The 26,729-nt window shown below is 38.2% G+C and overlaps 1 protein-coding gene across 8 annotated transcripts in view; it reads left to right on the top strand.

Annotated features, from left to right (window-relative positions):
* Positions 1-26,729, top strand: part of mast2 (microtubule associated serine/threonine kinase 2) — a 152,718-nt gene that overhangs the window by 42,844 nt on the left and 83,145 nt on the right. The window contains exon 1 of one of the 8 annotated variants that reach the window (XM_058778102.1): positions 20,788-22,466. The exons of the other annotated variants lie outside the window; for them this stretch is intronic. Coding sequence (XP_058634085.1) covers positions 22,428-22,466 — 39 coding nt within the window. The 5' untranslated portion in view covers positions 20,788-22,427. Of the gene's footprint in view, positions 1-20,787; positions 22,467-26,729 lie in introns of those variants that run through there. 8 annotated transcript variants of the gene reach the window in all.

Below are 26,729 nucleotides of genomic sequence, written 5' to 3'. Positions count from 1 at the left end.
TTCAGACCCCGAGAATATTAAACAGGAGAATCTTGCACGCATGATAACGTTATTGTTTTTTTTTTTTTTTTGCTAAATCACGATTTGTGGCGGCATATATGCAAATTCATTCTCTGCCAGCAGGAGGCGCTGTTGGAGTGGAGATTGAGGTTTACCCGGTAACGCTGTACACAAAGTAGCACTCTGCTCACAAATGCTGCTTTATCAGACATTACATGCAAGATGAAATGAAAATGACATCCACATTTTTCTGAAGACAGTCGGTTTCCTTCAGAAATACAGTGAGATAAAAACACCCGCACCGCGTTTTGATTTTGAAACGTGCAGTGCTCATGTTTTTATTCAACGTAGTCAAAGCCTTTTGGAAAATCTATTTGTGGTGGTCAGTTTTGATATTGTGGTGGGCGCCACAAATAAATCAATGTATGTAAAACACTGTAGTCTCATAATTTATGTGTACATTCTGCAGATTACATCACTATCCAGTATTGTACTGTCAGAAATTTATAAAAAACGTTTTCATAATTGTAACATACGACAACGGTGTACCAGTTCTAACAATGTGGCAGAAATTCGAGGAAAGCATGCTAAGTGTTCTGTCTTTGGCTGCACTGATGAGCACAGAACACTATTTACAGTCCCAGCCTCAGAAGAGACAAGAGAGCAGTGGATTTATTTATTTTCTGTATATTACGCTGCTTACCTTCACAGACATAACTGATTGTTTTTGTAACTTGTGTGTTTTTAACAAACTTTTGTGTATTTGACAGTTTAAGCGCAAAAAGACATGAAAAAGATTAGTTTAGAACTCATGCTGTGTGACAGCCGCTTTCTGTGTGTGTGCTCAGAAAACCGTATATCAGAAGTTTAAACTAATATGGTTTAAAACGCATGATTTCAGCGTGATTGACATCCATAATCAAAACCAAACAAATGTTTTTTTGGCAGATTATTTGAGGAATGAGCTGTAAAGGCACAGCCCTATTCTGGAAAAGGGGGTGGGGAGCAGCAGCTCATTTGCATTTAAAGAGACATGCACGAAAACTTACTGTTACTATCGTAACCTCGGTTCCGTGAGATATGGGAACGAGTACTGCATCTGTAAGACGCTGTATGAGGAAAAACTCCTTTTTTCCTCTTCAACTGAAGCCTTTTCAATTACGCAGTGAAACTGCACGTCCATTGGTTCATGCAGTGCTATAAAATGGAACCAATGGCTCTGCGGTGGCGCTGAGCGAGCCTATGGCTATGCAGCCCGCCATAGCCCGCCAAAATGGACGGAGCCTTCGCCGCCACATCTCAGATTTCTTTGAATGTAGCGACTGAGGCGTGCAGCTCATAGCATGGCCAGGAACGCTGTACTCGTTCCCATATCTCAGGGAACCGAGGTTACGATAGTAACAGAGTACGTTCCCTTTCGATATTCCACTCGTACTGCGACTGTAAGACGCTGTATGGGAACCAGTACAACCACTATGACGGGGAACGACTCAAAACCATGACTCACATGGGAGTAATACCCAGGGGAGTAAATAAAATACACCAAGCACAGTCTGAGCCATCAGGGTCATCCGTGGCCTGGGTGTCGTCCAGTATAGTTGATACTTGGTGTCTATATAATATGGACAGTCCAAGTGAAGGAGTGACTTGAACAATGTTGGTCAAGTGAACCCATAAGACTGCTTAACTGGCCGGAGGTGGTGAACTAAGCAGAAAGGACTCTGGCCTGCAAGGCGGGGATGTCCAGGTTGTAAAACCTTACAAATGTGGATGGCGAGGACCAGCTGGCCGCCTCACAAATTTCTGAAATGGACACCCCGCTGGACCATGCCCAGGAAGAGGCGATGCCTCTGGTGGAATGGGGTCTGACTCCAATGGGGCATTGCAAGCCCAAGGAGGAATATGCTAGGGTGATAGCATCCACTAACCACCTGGAAATTCTTTGCTTAGTAACAGGGCGACCTTTAGTGCAGTTACCGAAGCTGACAAAAAGCTTTTCCGATCTCCTGTATGAGGCGGAACGCTCGATGTATACCCTCAGGGCCCTGACGGGGCAGAGCAGGGACAATTTCTGGTCATCCGTCGAAGGGGAAAGCGCGGAAAACGCTATGACCTGGGCTCTGAACGGAGTGGAGAGCACCTTAGGTACATAACCCAGCCTTGGTTTCAGGACGACCTTGGAGTCGTTAGGCCCGAATTCCAGGCAAGCAGGGTTGATGGAAAGGGCCTGTAGGTCTCCTACTCGCTTAACCAACGCCAGCGCTAACAGCCGGGTGGTTTTAAACAAGAGTGATCTGAGGCTTGTGGATTGCAGTGGTTCAAACGGGGGGCCTTTCAAGGCCCTTAGTACGGTTGGTAAGTCCCAAGGTGGAACTGTACGAGAACGCGGGGGGTTAATTCTCCTGGCGCCTCGTATAAACTGGACCACTGCACTATTCCTGCCCACCGATCGGCCAGCAATAGGGACATGGAAGGCCGCTATGGCTGCTGTGTAAACTTTGATGGTGGATGAGGAATGCGGTTTATCCAGCATCTCCTGCAGAAACGAAAGATCCACTGATACATCAGAGGTATCCGGATCTAAGTCACGGTCTTGGCAACAAGCCGAGAAAATAGACCATTTCAGAGCGTAGAGGCGACCTGTAGACGGGCCTCTAGCTTCTGCCATAGTGTTTAAGATGTAGGGCCACATGTAGGGCCCATAACTCGGGCCGTGGATGCCACAGCGTGCCGTTTGCTTGAGAGAGGAGGTCCCGTCTCAAGGGAATGGGCCACGGGGCTGCTTCGAGCAGCTGAAATAACTACGACACCCACCTACAGCTGGTTCCTCCAGAGGGGGACTATTAGAACGGCCTGTGCCGTTGTTCCCTGACTCATCTGAGTACCTGCGGTAGCAGAGCGATAGGAGGGAATGCATAGGGCGGGTGGCCGTGCTCTTTGTGAAATAAATTGGGCAATGAGAGTTGTCTTCGGAGGCGAAGAGGTCTACTCGAGCTCTGCCAAAGACTTCCCAGATTTTTTGAACCATGAGCGGGTGGAGCGTCCATTCTTCTGAGGAGACAACATGTCCGCTCCTTGGTTCATATTGCCCGGCACATGCGTCGCCTTCAGTGAGTGCAGATTGGTCTGAGCCCAAACAAGAAGGTCCTTTGACATCGTGCAGAGGCGCTTCGAGACGAGGCCGCCCTGGTTATTTATGTATGACACCACGGACCTGCTGTCTGAGCGTATTAGCACATGGTGTCCTCTTATGTCTGGCAGGAAGAATTGACAGGCACGGCACACTGCTAGCATCTCTAGGCAGTTGATGTGCAGATCGGACTCCTCTTCAGACCAAAGACCGAAGGTCGGTTTGCCCTCGCACAGTGCTCCCCAACCCTTGTTGGAAGCATCTGTCGTGACAACCTTCCTACTGTGCGCTGTGTCTAAGATCACACCTTGCTTCAGCCAGAGGGGGTCCCTCCAACGGGTCAGGGCTGATACGCAGGCCCGAGTCACCGTTATGCGATGGTGACCGTGATGCCAAGCCGCAGATGGAACTTCAGCCAGAACTGGATGGGCCGCATGTGAAGCAGTCAATAACTGTTCCCAGGAACGACACTCGTTGGCTGGGTGACAGTATGCTCTTGGTAAAGTTGACCCTGAGCCCCAGGCAATCTAAGTGGCTGAGGAGGAGGGTCTTGTGCGACGTTGAAACTGTCTCTGACTGGGCCAGAATGAGCCAGTCGTCGAGGTAGTTGAGGATGCGGATTCCCATCTGTCGCAGAGGGGAGAGAGCCGCATCCATGCATCGCGTAAAAGTGTGGGGAGCCAGGGACTAGAGGTCTTCATGGGTCCAAAAACTCTTCACCCAAAGAGACCCGTAAATGTGCTGCACCGAACCGAACCGGACCCGTATTTTATTTGAAAGTGGGACCCGAACCCGTGCAGACCTGAGAAATGCCTTAAATGTTCTACCCGGACCCGACCATTATTCGAAAGTTGGACCCGAACCCGGCCGGGAAGACACAGACCCGACTGCACCCGATCGGCACATATTGCACAGCAAACTGCTATTAAGTCAATAACAAGTTGCGAGAGAAAAAAAAAAAATTCCCTTCCTACTGTTAGTAGCCTTCTCCCTGACTGCGATGCACGAAGTGGCATTTACATGAATTTATGATGTAAATATTCAATAAATCTGCAGGTAATGAATGAAACTATTTAATGTCAATTTGGTCATTCAGTGTATTTCCAGTAGATCCAATTTGTATTTATAATTTGAATAAATTGCATTTTTTTATATTTTCCCTGAAAGACTTTTTACTGTGGACGCAGAAGTGTTTTGTAAGTTTAATCTTGGCATTTTCAAATGAAATCTTGACCGTTATTAAAAGGTCTCTATATCATGCTATTCCTTCTTAGTTGCTTAAATGATTTTGATTATTTCAGTCTGACTTATATGTGACAGCACATGCACTTTCTCTTTCTCTTGCATTTCATTTATCTTTGTTGGTGTCTGTCTGTGTGCTCTGGCATCAGGTGCTTATTTGAGGTCAACTCTACCTGAATGCCATTTCACTCATAGATCAGATCTGTTTCTTCAGCCAACACTGCCATGGATAAAAGCCACGTGAGGTTGCCGTGGAAACTGTCAGGGCTGTTATGAATGTTGTCTCTTTGTGAATTGATTCACATTTCCATTTTTTTTCTCTGTTGCTCTTTGTGTCACTCTCAGTTACAATCAGTTGCAATATTTGAGGGTTGAGACTTATTTATTTATTTAAACTGATTGAATCCTCTGCGTGTCTGGCCGCATCCAGCCTTGACTTTATAACAGCATCTGCATTTACATAGTTCTAGGTAGTTGCATCAAAATGGATCTTCTTTTTTGTGACTATTGCACAGTAAATGAGAAAACATGGGGACAGACTTGCTTTGACATTCAACAAATACAAGTTGGATTTATCCAAAATGTACACTTTGTGTTCACTGTATGATAAATATAATGGTTCTGATAATATAATTTTTATAAAATATTTGCTATGCTTTTCTGATTCTTATTGAAGAGAAAAACCAAGGTTTCTCATCATACCGCTGACCCTGTTGTTTCCTTATTTCAGCTGAGACACCCTCATTCATTATTCATTATGTTTTTTGGAGCGTAGATCCAAATATGGACTTAAATATACTGAGACAGTGTCCAGCTTCTTTCCTATTTGATCAGATGCTCTCAAACAGGATGTGATGGGCCAGAAAACAGCTATTGAGTTTGTACAGCGATTGATTGAGTCAAGTCTGGATCAGCCAGGGAGGAACTGATGTCTCCCTTTTAATTAACCCGCTTGTAGCTTCGGACGATCTGTCAATACAGCCGCCAGCCCTGGGTCTCATTGAATGTCACTGTAAGACTGTGTAAATAAGCTCACCCCATTGAGACAAATTGTTTGATATTTGTAATCTGCACAATAAACAAAGCCATTGCATTTTATGTCAGTCCCATGTTACTCACTGCTGGTTTAATTTAGTTGTATGGAAGCAAATCTGCGGTTGGTGCAATGGTAGAGTCGCATCATGGAAAGTCTGGTCAATTAACGGTCCAGTGCTGTGTCTGAGTCTCACACTTTCAAAGCCAAGATTTTGCACCATTTATAAGCTCAATGTCTAACCAAGAAATAACAGACATGGAGGCAAACAAGCTCCACTTTTTCATTTACATCCCTACAGACGCTTATGCACAAACATAATTCTGCTATTAGGCTTTTCAGCTGTAGAAAAAGTGCTACATTGAAAATGTTGCAGTAAGGAATAAAAGCATCTCTGAAGCTTTTCTCTGGAGAACCATAAAAAGAGGGGGAATATGTCATAATGACAGAGTTGGTTGTGTTGCTCCATCTTCTATAATGAGGCAGGAGGATGAAAGAGACCGTCTATCACCAGGCTGCAGTATATTCAGAAGCTAATCAGTAATTTTTTGATTATGTTTTTGTGATTTTAATAGAACATATTTTATGTTGCCTGACTGCTGGGTCAAGAACATTTAACTTAATGTTTTTGCACAGCAAAAACCTCAGTAGCTGTGAAAATGCTTGTTGCTTCTACATTAACGTCGCATATGTGGGAGTTTTAGTTTGCCCTGTGATTTATCTATAGATGTGATTTATACTTAGATGAGTTTTAATTAAGAGAGAGCTATTACGCATCCAATAAAATGACATCACACTTTGTCTTGATTCACATCTATTGGTTGTCTGTCAGTATAGTTCTTGTGCTAAAAGCCATCTCATTTATCACAGTAATGGTGAACCCCCACCAGCTTCCCATAAATGCAGAACTTTTTGACTGAAATATCTCATGAGGCATTTTTACCTTGATAGAAATGTCTGACTTTTTCAGCAGATTCTTTCCCAGGGCCTTTCCCTTACAACATCTATTAATCTTGACAAATAATTTGATGTGATTTGTTTTTTATTCATGCCCACCTACAGTAATACAGCAATTAAACTTAATAGATTTTTTGAGTTCAGTTGAGTTGGCTGTTTGGCATTTCATTCTTTTCTTATTTTTAGTCTGTGTATAGAATTGATGCCTAGAGAATAATCTATACTCTATTGATTCCTTTGTAGTCTCTGTATTATTTGTACATCTGATGTATTACCTCACTCCTCCTTTCTTCCCTTCCCTGTGATCTTGACCCATCACAGACTTCCCAGCGTGGATATTTGAGCTTTATTGATCTTTTCATCCTCTGAGATCCTATTATCGTGTGTGTGTGTGTGTGTGTGTGTGGCTATATATATATATATATATATATATATATATATATATATATATAATATGGCTGATTTATGTGTATAGTATATAGGCTATCTTGGTATTCTGTATTTGGATTAAACAAATAAAGTGAATGTAAGCATGTAGGCATATATTATGTGCAAAAAAGGGTTACCCTTTACATTCTAATATTGTAACATTGCAATCTAAAAACAAAAATAATGCTTTTAAAGCAGAAGTTAAATTTACTAAACTAAAATGAAAATAATAAAGCACAGACTAATTGAGTAAAAAGGCTATTTTGTTTACCCCATGCAACTTTAAAGTTAGTGCTATCATACAGATACACTTACTTGTAGGTTTAAAATTATACATAAGTCACATTTATTGTCCAACTACAAATATTTCAGCAAAATGTATATTTTAGTCAGAGTTATTGCGCTCATATTTCATTGCGCTCTCTGTGCGGTGGCACTCGTTCTAAATGAAGTCTGTGAAGTTTAGTGGAGAATCGCAGAAGCTCATGCACTTCTGACAGCAAAATTGAAATATTTCCATGGCTTTCTAACATTTACAGATGGAGAATATACCTGTGAAATGTAAGTTATGCATTAAGGAAAACAGCACATCTCAGACACATTAAACAGCACGTCTCTGTCAGCGGCACACGCAGCCTTTCTGTCAGTTTATAGTTTCTGTTTATACAAACTATAAACTATAGGCTACTATATCTTACGAGTTTTTTTTAAAGCCCTTCATATAAAGCTTGTCACATGTTTAGAACAAATTGTATTATGTGCTTTCTCCGCAGCAGTTCAGTCTGTGTCCTCCCTAGATATTTTTTTCAGATGCTTCATACCGTATCGCTTATAAAGATATTATCGATATATCATACAAACTCGATATACTGCCCAGCCCTAGTATATACACTGAACAAAATTATAAACACAACCCTTTTGTTTTTGCCCCCATTTTTCATGAGCTGAACTCAAAGATCGAAGACTTTTTTGGCAAAGGAGAAGTGCTCACTAACACAGATTTGGACAGATTTGTGAACAATATTTGAGAGGCCTTTTGTGTACACAGAACACAACCGTATTTGATTACCGAGATTTGAACTACTCACGATACATAAATACCTACTGTCCAGCATAAAGCACAGTTTTAAGTAACAGTCTCACATGCGCACAGCATGCAGAGTAGTTTTGTTTTTGAGTGAAAACAGGGCGGAAAAGCTGGGATGTTTTAAAAGAGTGCTAAGGGAATTATACAAATGAATATATGAATGAATGAATTATGTGAATATACCTCTCAAGGTTCTGACTGTCTTCAGAAACGATTCGATGGCATTTTGTTTTCATCTTCGCTCCATGTAATACCTAAAGGAAGTATTCTTAATCGCAGTACTGCTTCGTGCATGGAGTTTATGAGAAACAGCTGTAACTCAGCTTTTCCATATAAAGCACCACCTAGTGTCAGAAAGTGGATTTACAGAGACTTATATTTACATTCAGCCTGTGTGCAGTTTCTGTCTGGCCAAAAACGGACCGAATTTGCATGCCCTGCTGTAAACTTTGACCGGTTGAAGAAAAACAAGCTTATGTGGATTCTACACATTTAAACAATTCAGATAAGTTGTCTAGAATTGTTTATGGAGCAGATAAAATATATATAATTTATTAATCAATTATCATTTTGACTTAACCCTTTTCTTTATTTAAAGGCTGAAATGTGAGGTTTACCTTTTTATGAAACTTTTTCAAAGCTTTATTTGAACATTTATATTAGATATTTTAACATGCTATTAAACTATTGTCAGTCAAGTTGTCATTTAAAATCCGAACATCATTGGTAATGTTATTGTTTTAGTTATTATGCAAACAAAAAGTAACTTTATTTGTTGTTTGTTGATTTAATGAAGTGATTTATGTGTCGGTACTTTTTGAACATCTCCAGCACATTTTAACAATACCGTGATAATACTGATAACCGTGATAATTTTGGTCACTATAATCGTGATAAGAAATTTTCATACCGTTACATCCCATTACCGTTATTTTCATACCGTTACATATATATAAACTAACACTAGCTTTTCTAATCTTTTTGTATTCTATCGGGTTTCTTTTTATTTATTATACAATTAACAAAAGCAAAAAAGGCCTCTAACACTAGCTTGCTCTATTCTTTTTCTGTTCTATATGTTTTCTTTGTATTTATTATATAATTAAAAAAAAAAACAACAACAAAAAAACAACATCCTTGCTACGTGTACTGCGTTAAGCTAACTGAGACTTGTTATAGCACTTGCGTATCATTGCTCTTTTGTTGATTTTGATTGCTTCCATTGTCCTCATTTGTTTGGGATAAAAGCGTCTGCTAAATGACTAAATGTAAATATATATGTATATATAGGCCTAATATAATATGATATGATATGATATGATATAATATATGTGTTTTTTTATTTCTTTTTTTATTTAAAAAAATGTCATTAGATAAACTGTTCTCTGCCAATCCATCAGTGTCCTACAGGCTGCTATTGACTCACGCCCTAAGCCATTAATAATTATTGCATTTTCTCCTCTGCTACAAATTTAATGTGGATGCAGTTTTCTGCCAGCGAGGTTTTCAGCCCTCCAGACATTCATTTAGAGGTGTTCGTTCTCATTCCTCTATCTGGCTAGCACCCTGAGACACTGAACTCTCCAGTTGAGAGATGATTTTTAAGCTCTGAGGGTACACACAGTCTTGTGCTTTTGCTTAACTTGAGAGCTCAGCTGTGGAGTTTACTTGAGGTGAGTACCATATAGTTATTTGTAAAAAGAGTAAAACAAATATCAAGGTGTAAACTTAAACTTGGAAAAAAATATAAATTTTATATTTGACCATTGTTCCTGGTGAACTACTACACTGCTATGTTTTTGTAAGTGTGTTTCATTTACATATTTGTATAATTGTATATTAATGAAACTTAAATTTTTCATATACATTTGTTGTTCTTATTTTTGTTATATAACTGTTAATCAGGATAATATACAGCCGACTGTTCATTATCGCAAAATATACAGATAAAATCATGTTTTTTTTCAGCCTGAAATTATCTTTTTATACATATTTTATATAGGATGAAGTAAATTAGATTTTTACAGCTAAATTTGATGACCAGTTTCTTGTCATATGAAATAGGCGATACCAGTCTTGATTATTTAAAGAAATAATTCTTTCAAAAATGGAAATTCTATCTTCATTTACTCAAACTCGTGGTGTTCCAAACCTGTACGACTTTATTCTATGGAACATAAAAGAGGACATATAGAGAAATGTCTCTGTGTTTTTTTTTGTCTATACAATGGAAGTCAGTGATAACCAAAAACAGCATTTGGTTAACAGCATTCTTCAAAATATCATATTTTCTGTTCTGCAGAAGAAAGAATGACATGAGGGTGAGTAAATTATGACATTATATTTATTAATTATTATTATTCTTTGTTTTACTATTTAAGCATTTAAAGGTGTTAATGAAGTATTTAAGTGTTAATCCAGCGATTGGAGCATTTCAGTTAAAAGCAGTATAGACAGCAAAAACTGTTATTTATTAAATATTTAGCTATTTGTAAAATCTGTCACTACTTCTGTGGCTTGCACTGCTTAAACGTAATGTATTCTTAACACCTTTGACAGCAGTGCTGGGTAGGATCAGTCACTCAAGGTAGCAAACTCGATTTATCACTATCAAATGGCAGCTGCTATATTATTCCCACTACCCCCATGCATTTGGTAGTCAGCAGGTGAATAAGTTGTCTTTATTTCATGAGCAGTGATAGATGAGCCTTTCTGATGGTGGATGAAGTCTGGTATTGATGGTCTGACTGGATGCTTACCAAACCCAAGAACATCCTTGAAGAAAGTGCTTAGCTTGTGATACGACTCCCAATGCGGATTTGAGTGCAGTAAAACGATCATGTTTTTCAATAGGTACAAGATAGGAAAAATGATGCAACTGACTGAAAACTTGCATTATGCACTCCCTGAGCATATATAAACTTTGCAGATCAACTCACTTTTCTTTTAACCTCAGTCTGAACCCATCAGATGTTATAATAATTCCATGTGGTTGATCGTCCAGAGAAATCACTACAAGTTCTTCATAATTATTTTTAATGTAAATTAATATGCAGCTAAAAAATGTGGTTATTCATTTGCTTTTCTCAGCAGATGTTTTTTTTTCTATCTGTTTGTTTCTAAATCAACTTTTCTAGCTCAATGGGTTCTTTTAAAGAAAAGAGAGCTCTGCTCCAGGCTTTTATCTCATAAACATGTTAAACTCTCCCTGTATGACAAAGCTTTGTAGAAACAGAATCATCATTTGTAAATAGTCGTGGAAAAGTAGGCTAAACCTAAACGTTTTTTGTGCTGTTTGATGGTGCTTTTACTGGCAACACTCCAGAAATGTCTTCACATTATCATTATTATTATTATTATTATTATTATTATTATAAAAAAAAAAGTTGAAACACTTATGTGTGTTGTGTGGTCGCCAGCCTTTCTGTCAGCCTTTCAATCTTTCTTTTCTTGTCTGTTTTACCAACAAGCTATCTTTTGTCAATGATTTATTGCATTTTTTTAATAACCACGGCCATACTTTTTCCTGCTTGCCTGAGGGAGCGGGCTGACAACTTTTGAGTTGAATGACTAGACTTTCAGTAGTGATGAGATGAAGTAAAAATAAAAAAATGTTTATCACAGGAGCCTCCTATTTTGATGATTCTTGAAAATGCTTGCATCATTGTGGAACTAGAGGAAGCCTGTTTGTTTAGTTGTGCACATAAAGGAAGGAGGTTATTAAATATGAAGTGTGTAATATGAGCTTTAAAACAGCCCAGCATCTGAATATTGCTTCTTCCCTGCTACACTATTTGAGAGAAGTCTCTTATGCCCACCAAGCCTGCATTTATTTGATCAAAAATATAACTATTGTGAAAGATTATTGCAATTTAAAACGACTGCTTTAATTTTTTATTAACTATTTTAAAATGTAATGTACTTATGTGACGGCTAAGCTGAATTTTTAGCAGCTATTACTCCAGTCTTCAAGATCAAATTACTTATTAGAAATCAGTCTAATTTAGTGCATTTGTTTTAGAATTCTTTGATAAGAAGGTTAAAAGAAACACATTTATTTGAAATAATCATTTTTTGTAACGAACATTATAAAAAAATACTGACCACAAACTTTTGAACTTTGTACAAATATGCAGTATTTCTAAAACGGTAGGCAAAAAAAATCTAATTCAGCATATTCTGAATTTTCTGTGGACCATGAATCACTGGAGGTTGTCATTTTAAATCTTACTTTTTTTTTTTTTTTTCAAGTAGGTTTATAGGAAATGTTTCTATAAGGGGTATTTTGGGTATTTCATTAGTTTCAGGATTTAATGCAGGAATACAATTTTCAACATATTCTACCAGTTCTTCATAAACACTCATGTTAAGCACACACTCATGCACGATTCGCAAAACGTAGCTCACCAAGTTAAAAAGATGGCTTGTGTGGAGTTTTTTGGCCTGAAGCTTGCTCAGCACTTCATTATTATGTGCCCCTGACGATGCTGTTTCTTGGAAGCAGCCTGTGCCTGCTCTCCACAGATACTTTGAGGCATGACCCTCTCTTTTGAGCCCTCGATAACACCCTCTACTGCATTCTGATCAGCTCTCTAATCAGAACCTGCCCTCAATGGCCCCTTGCCATTGAGGAAACTGCTTAAGTGGCATCAGATGACATCTGGTTTTGTTCGAACATCTTTGACATTCAAATATGTGTGATTCAGTGCATTGGTTGTGTAGATTTAATAGCAACTGATTTCACTTTCCTTTGTGCATTTTACCTACAGCTCAAGTTCTCATTCACCTGTTTGCTTTTAAATGAAGCCAACGACCTGTTTGTAATTTTGTATGTCTTTAAATGAATATTTGAAACCTGTCTTAATTTACTAAATGCTAATGAAGAGCCTTCAAGTTCATGTCTGTGTTTTCATCATTAATTTATGGTTTAGTTCTCAATAGGCACACCCAATTATAACCCTGGCGGCTCTGGAATAAGATTTGATTTTACAGAAATGTTTTCCTGTAGCTAGATGTTGCATCAAATTAATTTTTGCTTTCCTCTTTCCCTCGGGTAGGTCTAAATGTTTTTGTTTGCAGTATCTATCACAGATTTTTAATGGTGCACTAGATTAATGGCATCCATTTCTGCTGTCAGGTTTGCTTTTAGCCCTCTCTGACTCCCTCATTACGTGCCCAGCGAATGGCACAGGAACATCACTTCATGACTCAATGAGAAATGTAGTTCACAAACACCCTGACTCGTTCACATGTAATTTAAAGTGTGGCAGAAGAAAATGCTATGATTGCTTTGTTTATTTTGTGTGTATGCATCTTGATGAGAATGGGCTTTTATGGTAGTATGCTATTTTGAACACACCTGTAGCTTCAGATATTGATGCTGATGTTTTGCAGTGTGTCATATACTTGTGCCCTAAGCGTGCAACCTTAAGAATTCATACCATTAGTCAGTCTCATGATCCCTTCAGATCAATAATAATGAACGTGCTGTCTGTTTTTCTAGAATCATGCATAGATCAATAAGATTTTCTGCTGTGTCCCTCAGGACCAAAGCGCAGAATGTGATTTGTGGGGTCCATGTCTCGTTTGAAACAGGAGCAGTGTCTGTGGAGTGTGTGCTAGGTCAGGACTATCTTATTACATGAAGTCTGAGTATTTGTCATGCGTCAGCTTTTCATTGCATGAAGGGCCTCCCAGGTGCAGTTCATCGAGTGTAAATGCCAGACTCAGTTGTAACTGTAATACAGTTATTTGAAGCCTTACAGGATGTTGCAATAAAGCGGGTTCATTAGTAATGTATATTTACAGCATACAATTAATTTGAATCCTCCTTCCCGACTCTAACAAGGCAATATGGCTCTTCTTCCTCAGTGTTGAACTAAGTGAAATGTGGTTTAAGTCCTTTATTTTACCCTAATTGTGGGACACACTCAAATTACAAGCAGTCATAATCATGTGACCTACATCCACCCTCTCATTTTTAGTGTTGAAACTATTGTCAGTAACGCATTAATTTAACTATGAAATTTTGGAGTAGAAAAGCTGAATTTATATTTTCTTGTAAAATGTACTCCAATAATTTGTTTTTACAAACTCAAAAATCATTCTTTTACATTGTGAAGTCATTGATATATTGCTGCAAATTCAATTTATGTAACAAATTTCTAAATATTGGAAAACGATTTGTGAATAAAGCACAATTTCAATTCCACTTCACTTCTCAGGGAAATCGGTTGGAAAAGGGTTTCTTTTTTCTGTGAGCAAATTATTTAGCTGAAATATTGTTTTTCGTCTTAGTTTAGGAATTTATTTGGTAAATGCATTCACATTGCAGTCTTCATACTCAATACATTTCTTTAAAAATACATTTGAATCAAAAATTTAAAAGAGAGTAGTTTAAATATAAATGAAAAAAATAATGGCATTTTCATCCAACATATTTTAAGCATTATTCCTGCATGGAAACCTAGCTATTTTTAAGCAGTCTTCATATAGAGCGTATGTATAACAGTTAAATGGCTTGTAAAGGATCTCCATAAAATGTTTACAGGATTGACTTACACTACCCAGTACATCATCATTTCTATTAATGTTATTTTTAAATAGATACATAAATCAGTTTGTACTATGCTAACATTGGCTAAAAATACTTGACCCAATGTTTCACACTATCCTTCAAACATTCCTGAAGATGTTTATAAGGAATGTAGGCTGCCTCCTATAGCAGATGCCTCATTCTCACACCTTTGGCAAACTGGCAAAATTTCAGTTACTGGATAACTACACATGAGATAGCGCCTCTTTTTTCAAAGAACAGTTGTCATTGATAAGACTTGTAGCAATGGGCTATGTTTCCTCTCTGGTCCTTGACTTCACCACTGACCCTTGAACTTAGATGTGATTAATTAGAGACTGTATGTAAGAGTGTGTGTAAAGGGTGCAATGAGGTCACATTGGCTGCTTTATATTGCTTGTTTAGCTGGACAGTTTATTTAAAGCTGCATGCAGATTTTTGGAGTTTATATTTAGGAATTTCTACATAGACAATTGGAGGTACGAATGGGAATAGTTCTTTCAGAGATATAGAATTATTTGTTAATAAACAGTCAGTCATGGAGTTATTTTGTGAATCACCATTCTCGTAATTAATGCATCGACATGTAGCGCAACTGCGCTCACAGCAACCCGAGTTCGATTCCCGCCTCGAGGTCCTTTGCTGAACCCAGTATCTCAGTATCAGTATCTCAAAATATTAGAATATTTACATTTGAGTTTGAATAAATGACCATCCCTACAGTATAAATTCTGGGTATCTCTTGTTCTTTTGAAACCACAATAATGGGGAAGACTGCTGACTTGGCAATGATCCATAAGACGAACATTGACACCCTCCACAAAGAGGGTAAGTCACAGAAGGTCATTACTGAAAGGTGTGGCTGTTTACAGAGTGCTATATAAAAGCATATTAAGTGCAAAGTTGACTGGAAGGAAGAATTTGGGTAGGAAAAGGTGCACAAGCAACAGGGATGACCGCAAGCTTGAGAATACAGTCAGGCAAAGCCGATTCAAACACTTGGGAGAGCTTCACAAGGAGAGAACTGAAGCTGGAGTCAGTGCATCAAGAGTCACCACGCTCAGACGTCTTCAGGAAAAGGGCTACCAAGCCACTTCTGAACCAGAGACAATGTCAGAAGCATCTTAACTGGGCTGTGGAGAAAAAGAACTGGACTGTTGCTCAGTGGTCCAAAGTCCTCTTTTCAGATGAAAGTAAATTTTACATTTCATTTGGAAATCAAGGTCCCAGAGTCTGAAGGAAGAGTGGAGAGGCACAGAATCCATGTTGCTTGAAGTCCAGTGTGAAGTTTCCACAGTCAGTGATGATTTGGGCTGCCATGTCATCTGCTGGTGTTGGTCCACTGTGTTTTCTGATGTCCACAGTCAACGCAGCCATCTACCAGGAAATTTTAGAGCACTTCATGCTTCCTTCTGTTGACAAGCTTTATGGAGATGCTGATTTCATTTTCCAGCAGGACTTGGCACCTCCCCACACTGCCAAAGGTACCAAAAGCTGGTTCAATGACCATAGTGTTACTGTGCTTGATTGGCCAGCAAACTCGCCTGACCTGAACCCCATAGAGAATCTATGGGGTATTGTTAAGGGGAAGATGAGAGACACCGACCCAACAATGCAGATGAGCTGAAGGCCACTATCAGAGCAACCTGGGCTCTCATAACACCTGAGCAGTGCCACAGACTGATCGACTCCATGCCACGCCGCATTGCTGCAGTAATTCAGGCAAAAGGAGCCCCAACTAAGTATTGAGTGCTGTACATGCTCATACTTTTCATTTTCATACTTTTCAGTTGGCCAAGATTTCTAAAAATCCTTTCTTTGTATTGGTCTTAAGTAATATTCTAATATTTTGAGATACTGATTTTTGACTTTCATGAGCTGTAAGCTCTAATCATCAAAATTAAAAGAAATAAACATTTGAAATATATCAGTCTGTGTGTAATGAATGAATATAATATACAAGTTTCACTTTTTGAATGGAATTAGTGAAATAAATCAACTTTCTGATGATATTGTAATTATATGACCAGCACCTGTATATAGACACATACATATTAAAATAGATCCTTTTACTAATGTGTATTATACTTGGAATGTATACCTGGCAACTTAAGAACGGAGAGGCGGTTGTAACATCACAAACAATGTGAGTTTCAGCCAGAGCATACATGTTAAGGCTTTTACACAGCAGAAATAAACATGACAACAGCCACTATAGATTATGTAAGATAATAAACACACGATTACGATAGGATATTTGTATGTGATTTTCTTGAAATGAATGTGTACATCTGAAATGCTCATTTGTTCAGCGATATAAAAGGTTATAAATAGCATATTTTAACAACAGTAAACGACCAAATTCCACATGTGATTGTAAAAGGAAATTATTACAAACACTCGATGGTGGTTTGAAGTGAGTTCTGAGTAAAAGTGTACTATTAATCTCATAAATTGTCTTATGAAGCATGATGCTAATATTAGCTCTAATGCACCTGCAGAACAGGTCCAATTCTTCTTCATAATGCATTTTGTCATAATACTTCATGTAAGGTCGCAAGAAAATGTTTTGTTGTATTTATTTAGAAATACTTTTGATAATAGTTGGGTAAATCTATACTGGGATTGAAGCGATGTGGTTGGTAAACGTTTTATTGCCAGTTTAAAGGCTGATAATGGCTGAATAAAAATAAAACAATAATAAGGATTATGTCTCATACCTGGGGAAATGTGAAAGGTTCTGTTTCCTTAACCTTTTCAGTGGTGAGTTTAAAATATTCCAGCGGTCCCCCCAGAGTGAGTTTTTTTTAGGCGACCGTTATTTTAGAACGTTTCCCCTTAATGTTTCCATGGCAACGCGTCATGATTGTCACGTGACACACCGCGGCCACAATAACACTGTATGACAGATGGATCGCTTTTATTTTGTTTTTCCTTTGTTATTCAAAATATTCATAAACTTGCTTACCATATAATCAAATATCTGATATTCCGATTCACAAATATGTGCAAATGAGTGTGTTTTATCGTTTAAAACAGTTCTAAATGATCTTGATCGTGATCTGTAATGTGAGATGGGCGCCCATGTTTGTTCGCTGCAGTTCAGAGAGTCCTGTCAGTCGGATTTACATCACGTAAATTCATCAAGTTCTCGAAATACATGCAAGTAAGTGGTGGGTGAAATGGGAGAAGAATAGAGTGAACTTTATAGTTACTTACACTGTGTATTTGATATTAATAAAACACGTCTGAAAATTATATTTGAATGGATTGTTATTGCTGCTTCCATAAACATCTGAGTGTATTTTACGAACTCTAAATGTATTGTTTTACTAGTACTTATGTGTATAAAGCATAAAATAAACATTATACGGTTAAAAACACTGCATAGATGCTATTATATGACAAGTGCATCTCAGTGTCAGACAAAGCGCGAAAACGCAGTTTGAATTTGGCAGTTATGCGACGTCACCGAGCGTTCTAAATCCCATATGTGGGACCGTACTCCCAGTGGCACGGAAATGAAAATCCCATATGTGGGACCGTACCGCTCAAAAGGTTAAACTAGTTTGTCATGCATTTCTTTATTTCAACACATTTACAGGTAAATCCTAGTATTTTAAATTTGTGATTAATCATGATTAATCACAGTCCATGACTGTGATTTAAATTTTTTAATCGATTGACAGCACTAATTTATATATATATGTGTTGGTATTTTCAATATTTGCTTTTGGGTAATTGTATTTGGGTTCTCGCTTGGTCCAGAACATGTGTTTACATCCATGTATATCAACATAAGTGCAATGAAAATATACTGTGGAAAAAATGTTTATCACATGATATTTTGCATGTGTTTCATCATGGAAATTTGATTGTGGAATCCCAAGGACAGACAAAATTTGGGTTTGAAAAAGAACAAAATGCAATGTGTGATCAATTATTAAGTAAATATGTCAGAAATGCAGTTATCTTTCTGTGGAAAATATATCCAGATAGGGGTGGGCGATATGACCAAAATCTTATATCACGATATGACAAATTTTATATCACGATAACGATATAGTAATTTTTTTTCTTTTAAAAAGGTTTTTATGATATTAAAATCTTTGATACCATAGAATTTTCATAATCCTTGTCACCAATGTCAATATCAAACTAATACAAGCTAAAAATAGACAAAAATAAACAAACAAAAAACTCAAGCTCACTGAAAATAAATAAACAGTCGGTGATGAAATAAGTATAAGAAACTAATTGCAAGCAATAGGACAAAAAACTACAATAAGAAACGCTACATACATTGTGTAAATTAATTAGTCTTCACTGTGTTAATTATATCTATCTATCTATCTATGATAGATATAATTAACACGTGTATTATGTATAGATTCTATATATATAATATTTATCTATCATAATTTTTTATTATTATTTCTTCTTATTAAAGTTACAAAAGTGATTTAGTCAAGAGCAGTGAGAGATTTTCTAGCAATGTGCTATGATTAATATGAATGGCAGACAGAACGAATATTGGACAGCATCCCCTTTAAGACTGAAGTCTGGATCCAATATACTGTTACATATGCGTTTTCTCTTTTAGCTGTTTCCTCTCTCTTAAGACCTAAATCGCTGTCTTTATGAGGGTACTTGCCAAGACGGGGATTCTGACGCATATAAGTTTATGTAATCGTTCAAAGTCAATAAAGCGGCTCTCACATAGAAACGGAGACGGCGCACGCATATAGCTCTATTGTTTGTGTTTCAACGGCTTAAAATCGGTTGTTTTAAAACTGCAGTGCTTAAAAACGTGTGTCCATGCTACAGATGTAGAACCTTGTTTAGGAACGAGCTCCTTGTTTTGTTCTGGTCATTCTCCACCTGGTTCTGTCTCCCCTTCGTGACCCGTGGTGGTGTGTAAAGATCGCACTCATCCAAATGATTAAAAAGTATTACCGTAAACAATGTATTTTGCGACACCACGAAATAAACGATAGAACATATGAAACGATAGACTTTTTATTTCGTCCATCCGATATATATCGTCATATCGCACAGCCCTATATCCAGAGATTCTGTTGCTGCCCTCAATGTCTTTTATAAATTTATGTATAGGTCACTGAACATGATTAAGTGCATTCATTTTATTTTTCATTTTTTTGTTTAGAATGAATCATACAAAATTGACAGTCCTAGTAATTACAAAACTGGCCATTACAAATTACAAAGCTAGTAATTCCTTTATTTATTTTTTTAACAAAACTACTTGTGACTGAAGAGTTTAGTACAGGGGTCACCACACTTGGTCCTGGAGGGCCGGTGTCCTGCAGAGTTTATTTCCAACTTGCCTCAACACACCTGCCTTGAAGTTTGAAGTATACCAAGAAAGACCTTGATTAGCTGGTTCAGGTGTGTTTGATTAGAGTTGGAGCTAAACTCTGCAGGACACCGGCCCTCCAGGACCAAGTTTAGTTTGTCTATTGTGTTTTCACAGTGTCCGTTCCACTAAACTCTGACCCTACACGCTTAAAGTTACTATGGTTTTGCGTGTGATCTTACTACAAAGGCACACACAAATCCAAACACATAATTTGCTTTTCCTCTGGTACTCACCTGATCATATAATGACTCTCTGTCCGCTCTTCACTGTGTGTGTGGGAGGAAAGAGCTTCTCTCTCCATGCGTCTCTCTCTCTCTCCGCTACACATGCATTTTCTTCTCTGCCCATGTTTGTTATCTTGCCTGTTCTGTTTCTTCTATGATGTCGGAGGCAGGGAGAGAGAGAGGAGAGGTGGGTGATTAATACACGTGTATATATATATACTGTATGTATGGCAGTGGCAATGGCAGTGTTCTGCCTATGGACGATAATTCCTCTTGCTTTTGTTCTTGCAGTCCCTTGAGGTGAACAGAGCCCCTGCTAATGCATCACTGTACTGAAGAAAAGCCCTGCACAATCTCATTAGACTGTCATTACTGAATATGCTGGTATTAGGCTCACTTATTTTCCTTGTACAAAACACAGACGCCATATTTGGACAGGAAGGAGAGGCATAAAGAATAGGACATTTTGTGCTGGTTGCAGCAGTATGATTGAATAGTGAGAAGAGAAAATGTGTATTTTTGTGTGCATGTGTATTTTTTAATGTTTTGGGGTAAAGTAGAGCGTTGTGAGCAGAATGGCACAGAAGGGAGTGAAGGGGTGGGGCTTTTTTGCTCCCCCATTCATATTATGCAAATAGCTCTGAGTCTGTGTGCGTCTGATTGGCTGGCTGGATGTGTTGCTGGCTGATAGGACAGATAAAGCAGCATTCAGCAGTGAGGCGCTGGGAAGAGGAGGAGGAGAGCTTACAAGGAACAAGAGAGCGAGAAACGGAAGATAGAGAAGGCTTCTATGTACAGCACAAGCAAAGAAAAGAAATACAGCTATTTTATTCCTTTACCACCTGCATGTGCACTGATAGAAGGCAGTACAAGCGGAAGATTTAAATGACAAGATTGAATGTAGCTGAATTGTGACTCTGCTGTTGCAGCCCATTCACAAACAGCGGACTGCTTCAAGCGCTTTGACAGGGGAGAAGATGAGGAGATTCTGAGTGACACTCTTCCTGCATGGAATTTTCATCTTGTCCCCAGATCTTAACCATTTTCGGGAGACCAATCTTGGCTGTAGTCCAGTTCATCAGGCTGAGCTGAGGAAGCTGAATAAAGCAGGGGAGATATGCGAAGAAAAAGCAGACAAGCAATCAGCGTGAGTGCAGCGTCTGTTTGCACCTGCCACTGAAAAGACAGCTCTGCCAGCACGGCTTTTGTCGTTCGCCTGCCTTCCTGGCGAATGAGAGACGGAGGCCTCTCGGCCGAGGGGAATGGAATCCAGCCATGCGGCTCTGACTGGAGTTGTTGTTTGCCTTGTGCTGTCAGTGGGCAGCCAGTGCCTGTGTTCTCCTGCTGCTGCTACTGACTGTTTCTAGATTATCTCAAGAGTGTAGGCTGAAAACATTCTCTGCTTGCTTCCGCCCTTCCACTTTTAGCCACTCTCGGCCTGAAGCAAGTGATAAACAACTTACTTGATTACTTGAATTAACCTACTTGGTAAATGGATGCACTGGGGGGTTAAACTTTACTTGGTCAGTTTAATGCAGTCCATTGCGCCTTAGACTGATTCTGCAACTCTGGAGGACTGCGCTGGCCTGAATATTTTTCTATTTTCATCCCCTGAGGTGCCATTTTTATCATTGACTGTCCATCCGTTTATGCAGAGGCTGTAGTTTCCATAGAAATGAAGATATCTGGGAATCTCTGGAGACCGAGTGGGTCGGAGTGAGGTAAAAGAGAGGCACAGGAAAAGAACTTGGTTGTGATTCCTTAAGCCTGGGGTGAAAAGATGTTTTGATGATAGTGGAGGTCGCCTGAGCTGAATGGATGAATGAAGGAAGAGTTTCAGGGAGGTGCATATTTTCCAGCCATTCCTCAATCCAAGGAAGCGAAGATACCGAGAGATACAGAGGCACTGTTCTGAAAGCTATCCTTTCTCTGAACCGCCTGAAGCAAACAGTGAACGGGGAACAAGAATGTGAGCCATGTGCTGAAATGCTCTCTTGCTGTCAATTGACGTACTCAGTGTTCTCATGTTGAACTGTATGCTTTTCAGTTTTTGGAATACCTGTTAAAAACCTATACTAAGACATTGTTGTTTTCATGAGTGCCTGTCACTTTTAGGTGAGAAAAGTTATAAACAAGACTGTTGTAGCATGCGGGAAAAATTGTTCAGTAGTCATTTGCTAATCTTATAGGATGATCGCATCTGTTTTTTGCTGTGGATGAGCATGACATCAGCACTGATACCCAAAGCCGGGTCTCTGACAGATCATTTATGCCTCATGGAATTCTGATAAATCTTGGGTAGAAAACTTTATCCTTGATTAGGAAAGTAGGACAACTTCACTAAAGTCGGGATCAGATACAAGACAATAAAATGGATGACTCCAGCATATTAAGGAGGAGAGGTCTTCAGGTAAGGATGAATGATACATCTAACATAATCAAAAGGTTTTGCTTCAGTTTAAACTGTCCGACTAGTCACATTTCATCCTTTCAATTTGCATCCTTTCTTAGTCTTCACTGTTGCTGTGATGTGTCAGCACATTCATAAATTTTAAGCACTGCAGAAAGCAAGAAAACTCTGCCTTGGGATCAAATTATCCAGTTTTGTCAAGCACTGTGAACCTTTCTAATGTGTCTCAGTGATAACAGATTGCTGTAGTGGTGGTGGTGGGAGGGGGATTTCAAATGAATTCAGGGCTAAATTCAGCCTTTTTTCCTTCTCGTATCTGCTTGTCTGTCTCTCATTCTTTGAATGATTTGCTTACTAGCTTTCCTATTTGAATTACAGGAACTGTGTCAATAGTCATCATCATGACTCAGTGTTTTAAATCGGTACAAACTTTTTGTTTGGACAGCTGTACAAAGATTGAATCAGACTAAGTTAGAATGTGAACAGATAAAGTGATTTAGACTGCTAGAAATGAGGAGCAGAAACCATAACTACTGTAGTAAACCTCAAATCCCCCTCTTCATGGGGCCAAATTCAGTTCTTTGTCGGGGCAGTTATCATGTACAGTACATACCTCCCCCCACCCTGTGTGACAAGAACAGTGTGAGGCATTCTGGCTTTGACTTGCCTGACACAACACAAACATGCTTGAGTGTATATATATAGACACAAATGAACACTTAATCACCTGACACAGATGCTAAACTAGGGAGTGTAATCGCACACATCAACAAATATATTCTTGGCTTTTTGCACGCCCACCTCTTTCCACTCTTCAGTCTTGTTTTTTTCTGTAATATTATAACAGTCCGAGAGTGTGTTGTGTAACTGCATTCACTGTCAATTCACTAGTTAACCTGAGTAGATGACGACTGCTCTGTTAAATTTGAGAACATCGCCCCTTGATGTCAAGTACACTGTCAAGAGACATATAAGGTTGTTTTTCATATATTCAGTATCAACTCTAATTGAACTGCAGTGTTATCTACACAATGCAGTGCAGAATTCAGAAGCTATTGGATTGTGTAATTTAGCTCCTTGTCTGCTGGGTTTTTAGTGGGAAGATAAGATGTTGGTAAACAAGATGAAAAGAAAATTGACAATGTCCTGCTGTAATTCAGATAATATTTAAAAGGCTCATGTGAAATGGAGCGGTGCAGGATTGCACTGAAGTGTCATTCACTGGAAAGGCATTTTGCTGTTGAGATGATATTGTATCCAGGAGGTGTGTTGTTCCTGATGGTGTGCGTACTTTTGTGTTACAAGCATGAAGAGCAGCACGGGCGCAGTTAGTTTCCATTCTGGGTAATAGTGGGGGTTTTAAGGCACTTTGTGGTTCTCAGTGCTGTCTTTTGTGCTAGGGTGTCTGTGTTTTTGCCTGTTGGCTGTGGGGATGGATGTGGTTGAGCTGAACTCTGTGTTGTGTCTGTTCACTCAGCTGTGCAGTGGGGAGGTTTTGTCTCTGTAAATCCACCGTAGGGCTTTCTGTCTGCCAGAACCGGACAGTGAGATGAAGCAGCGGCCTTAGTCTGCTATCTACTGTAACATCTCATTTAACTTCATATCCTGTTTCTACAATCACTCCGAGTCTGTCAGCAGAATCTGAACAAAACCACTATAAACACATATACTTCTGTACAAAAATTTTGGAATCAATAAGATGTTTTTGAAAGAAGTCTCTTATGCTCACCAAGGCTCTGCTCATTTATTTAAAAATTACAATAAAAACAGTAATATTATGAAATTTTATTACAATTTCAAATAAGATCTAAATATATTTTTATAATTATATATACAGTAAAATATATTTTTAGATATTTTTTTGTAACAGTGTAAAGGTCTTTACTGTCAGTTTTGATCAATTTAATGCATCCATGCTAAATAGAAGTATTAATTTTCATTAAAAAAATAAATTTTCTTACCCCAAACTTTTGAATGGTAGCTTATGCACATATTCACTTGGGGTCTTTTGAGATCCATATTTTTTATGAACATATTGACTGATTGCTGATGAATAGGTCATTATGGCTTTAAGCCATGCATCCCCTTAATGCTCTAAAGTGGTCTGGGCAGTTAGTCACATGGGGACCAAGCCCAATATTGCTGGCCAGTGCGAGACGCAGCGCCCTGGAAAGCCACATTTGGCAGTGTTTATGTGAAGAGGTTAAAGGCTGAGGGGGAGACTAAATCTCTGTAATGCTGCTGAGTGGTCTCCTGAGGCCCAGGCCTGTTTAATGCTTTTTTCTCAATGTCAGTGGTCATCCACATGCCCCTGACAATCAAACGCTCTTTCGTCACAGCTTTAAATTGTTCGTTAGGCACTAAGGCATGGCGCGATGGCCCTAATCAAAGTTTTTAATTTGTTAATGAATCAGAATAAACTGTTTCTGACAAGTAATGTAGCTTAGGTGTAGGCTGTTTGCTTAACAATGTAGCAACTTGGCACTTTAATTTTGAATATGGAGTCACGGGTGTTCAGTTATTATAATTTTAGTGCTTCAAACACAATTCATGTTTGATAAACATTGGCTTTGTAGTGCATTGGCATGGATTTTAAGCTCTCTACACACAATGTATTTGATAAATGCGTATCACAATGTGTAGTGTATCTTGAGGTAGTTGATGATCCAGCCCTAAAATGTATAAACTCTGTTGGGTAAAAGTTTATTCAATTTTACATTCTAAAATGGAAATGTAAAACTAAATGATGTTTTTTGTTGCCAGAAACCTTGACTAGCAAGAAATAGCATTAAAGTTAACCTGAAAGTAAATAAATAAATAAAAACATGATATAAGCTTTAAAAACTTTGCAGCCTTAAATCCTTATTTAAAAACATGAAAGCTTAATACTTCAGTAATTTTCAAAGGTTAAGTGGTTTGTTCTGTTACATCATTTCAGGTTTTGTGCTCTTTTATTCCTTCTTTGGAAATACTTTTTTAGAAAATATGAACATGTCCATCCAGCTCATCTCACAGTTCCAAGGATTAGAAGTGGAATTTCATTTGAAGTCAAAGTGAAATAAATAATCTTTTTTTTTTTTTTTTTTGTGAGAGGTGGAAGCTGATTAAGCTGTTTTTGCTCCTCGCTCTTATCTGTGGTGATGTTAGGATTGATTTTTCCTCATGATTACACAGGTGAAAGTATTCATAGGACTTCAGTTTGCATGGTACATGCTCTGATGTGACATAACACACTAATAGATGCCCCTATATTGCTTGAAATGTGTTGTTAAGATAGGTCTATTATCTAATTCACACCCTGCAATATCAGGCAGTTAATCAGTGAACTGTACTAAAGGTGTGACGGTGAGGAAATTTTCCCACCGGCTAATCAACGTGTGACAACACCGGTAATACCGGTATCACCGTGGGGTGGGGGGGGTGTGTGTGTAGTTTTCCCTATTTTCCTCACTTTCCTTCCGTTTTAAATAGCTTGTAAAAGCACTGTGCGCTTTTATTTTAACTTTCAAATTAGCAGCAATTCGGTGTTAACCAGTTGTTTGTTTTTAGTTTGTTTGAGTTTTCCCTCTTTTCCTGGCTTTTCTTCACTTTACTTCGCTTTTAAATAGCTTAAAAGCACTGTGTGCATTGTACTTTCACTTATAAATTAGCGGCAATTGAATTAAAGCAACAAGTACAAATAAAAAACGTAGAACATTGAACTTTTATTAACAAAACGAATAAAAATACACCATGCTATACAGTATGCCTAATATAATATAACAAATAACTTGCACAAAGTTTAGGTATACAAAACTGAAGATCAGTAAACACTGTGGAACCAAGTAGGAAGCGTATGTTTATTAGCAAAATTAATAAGAAAGCTTGGAGACACTGCATTGTTTAAATAAATAAAAATCAGCAAACACTGTGCAACCTGACAAATAAGAAACAAATGTCTAAAAAAAAAAAACTTCCTATATCACCTTAGACAGAAGACATTTTCAAAATCCAAAATATTTTTAAAACAGGCACTTTTACATATCGTTTTGAAACTGTTCGATGGTCGTTTTCTGTCATCGCCTTGTCTGTCTCACATAATATTATGCATATTATTTTACAAACAAATCTAAATGAATGTAAATAAAATATAATATACAATTTTAAATATAATTATCAAATATAATATAATTATATAATTATAAAATATAATATAAAATATAGTTTTTTGCTGAGATTTGATGTTGTGACAAAATTTTGCATCGTGATTACGCAATGATGTCA

The sequence above is a fragment of the Onychostoma macrolepis genome, chromosome 06, assembly GCF_012432095.1.
Source record: "Onychostoma macrolepis isolate SWU-2019 chromosome 06, ASM1243209v1, whole genome shotgun sequence".
NCBI lineage: Eukaryota > Metazoa > Chordata > Actinopteri > Cypriniformes > Cyprinidae > Onychostoma > Onychostoma macrolepis.
The sequence above is the reverse complement of the archived record's forward strand: the minus strand, read 5'-3'. Positions and strand labels throughout refer to the sequence as shown.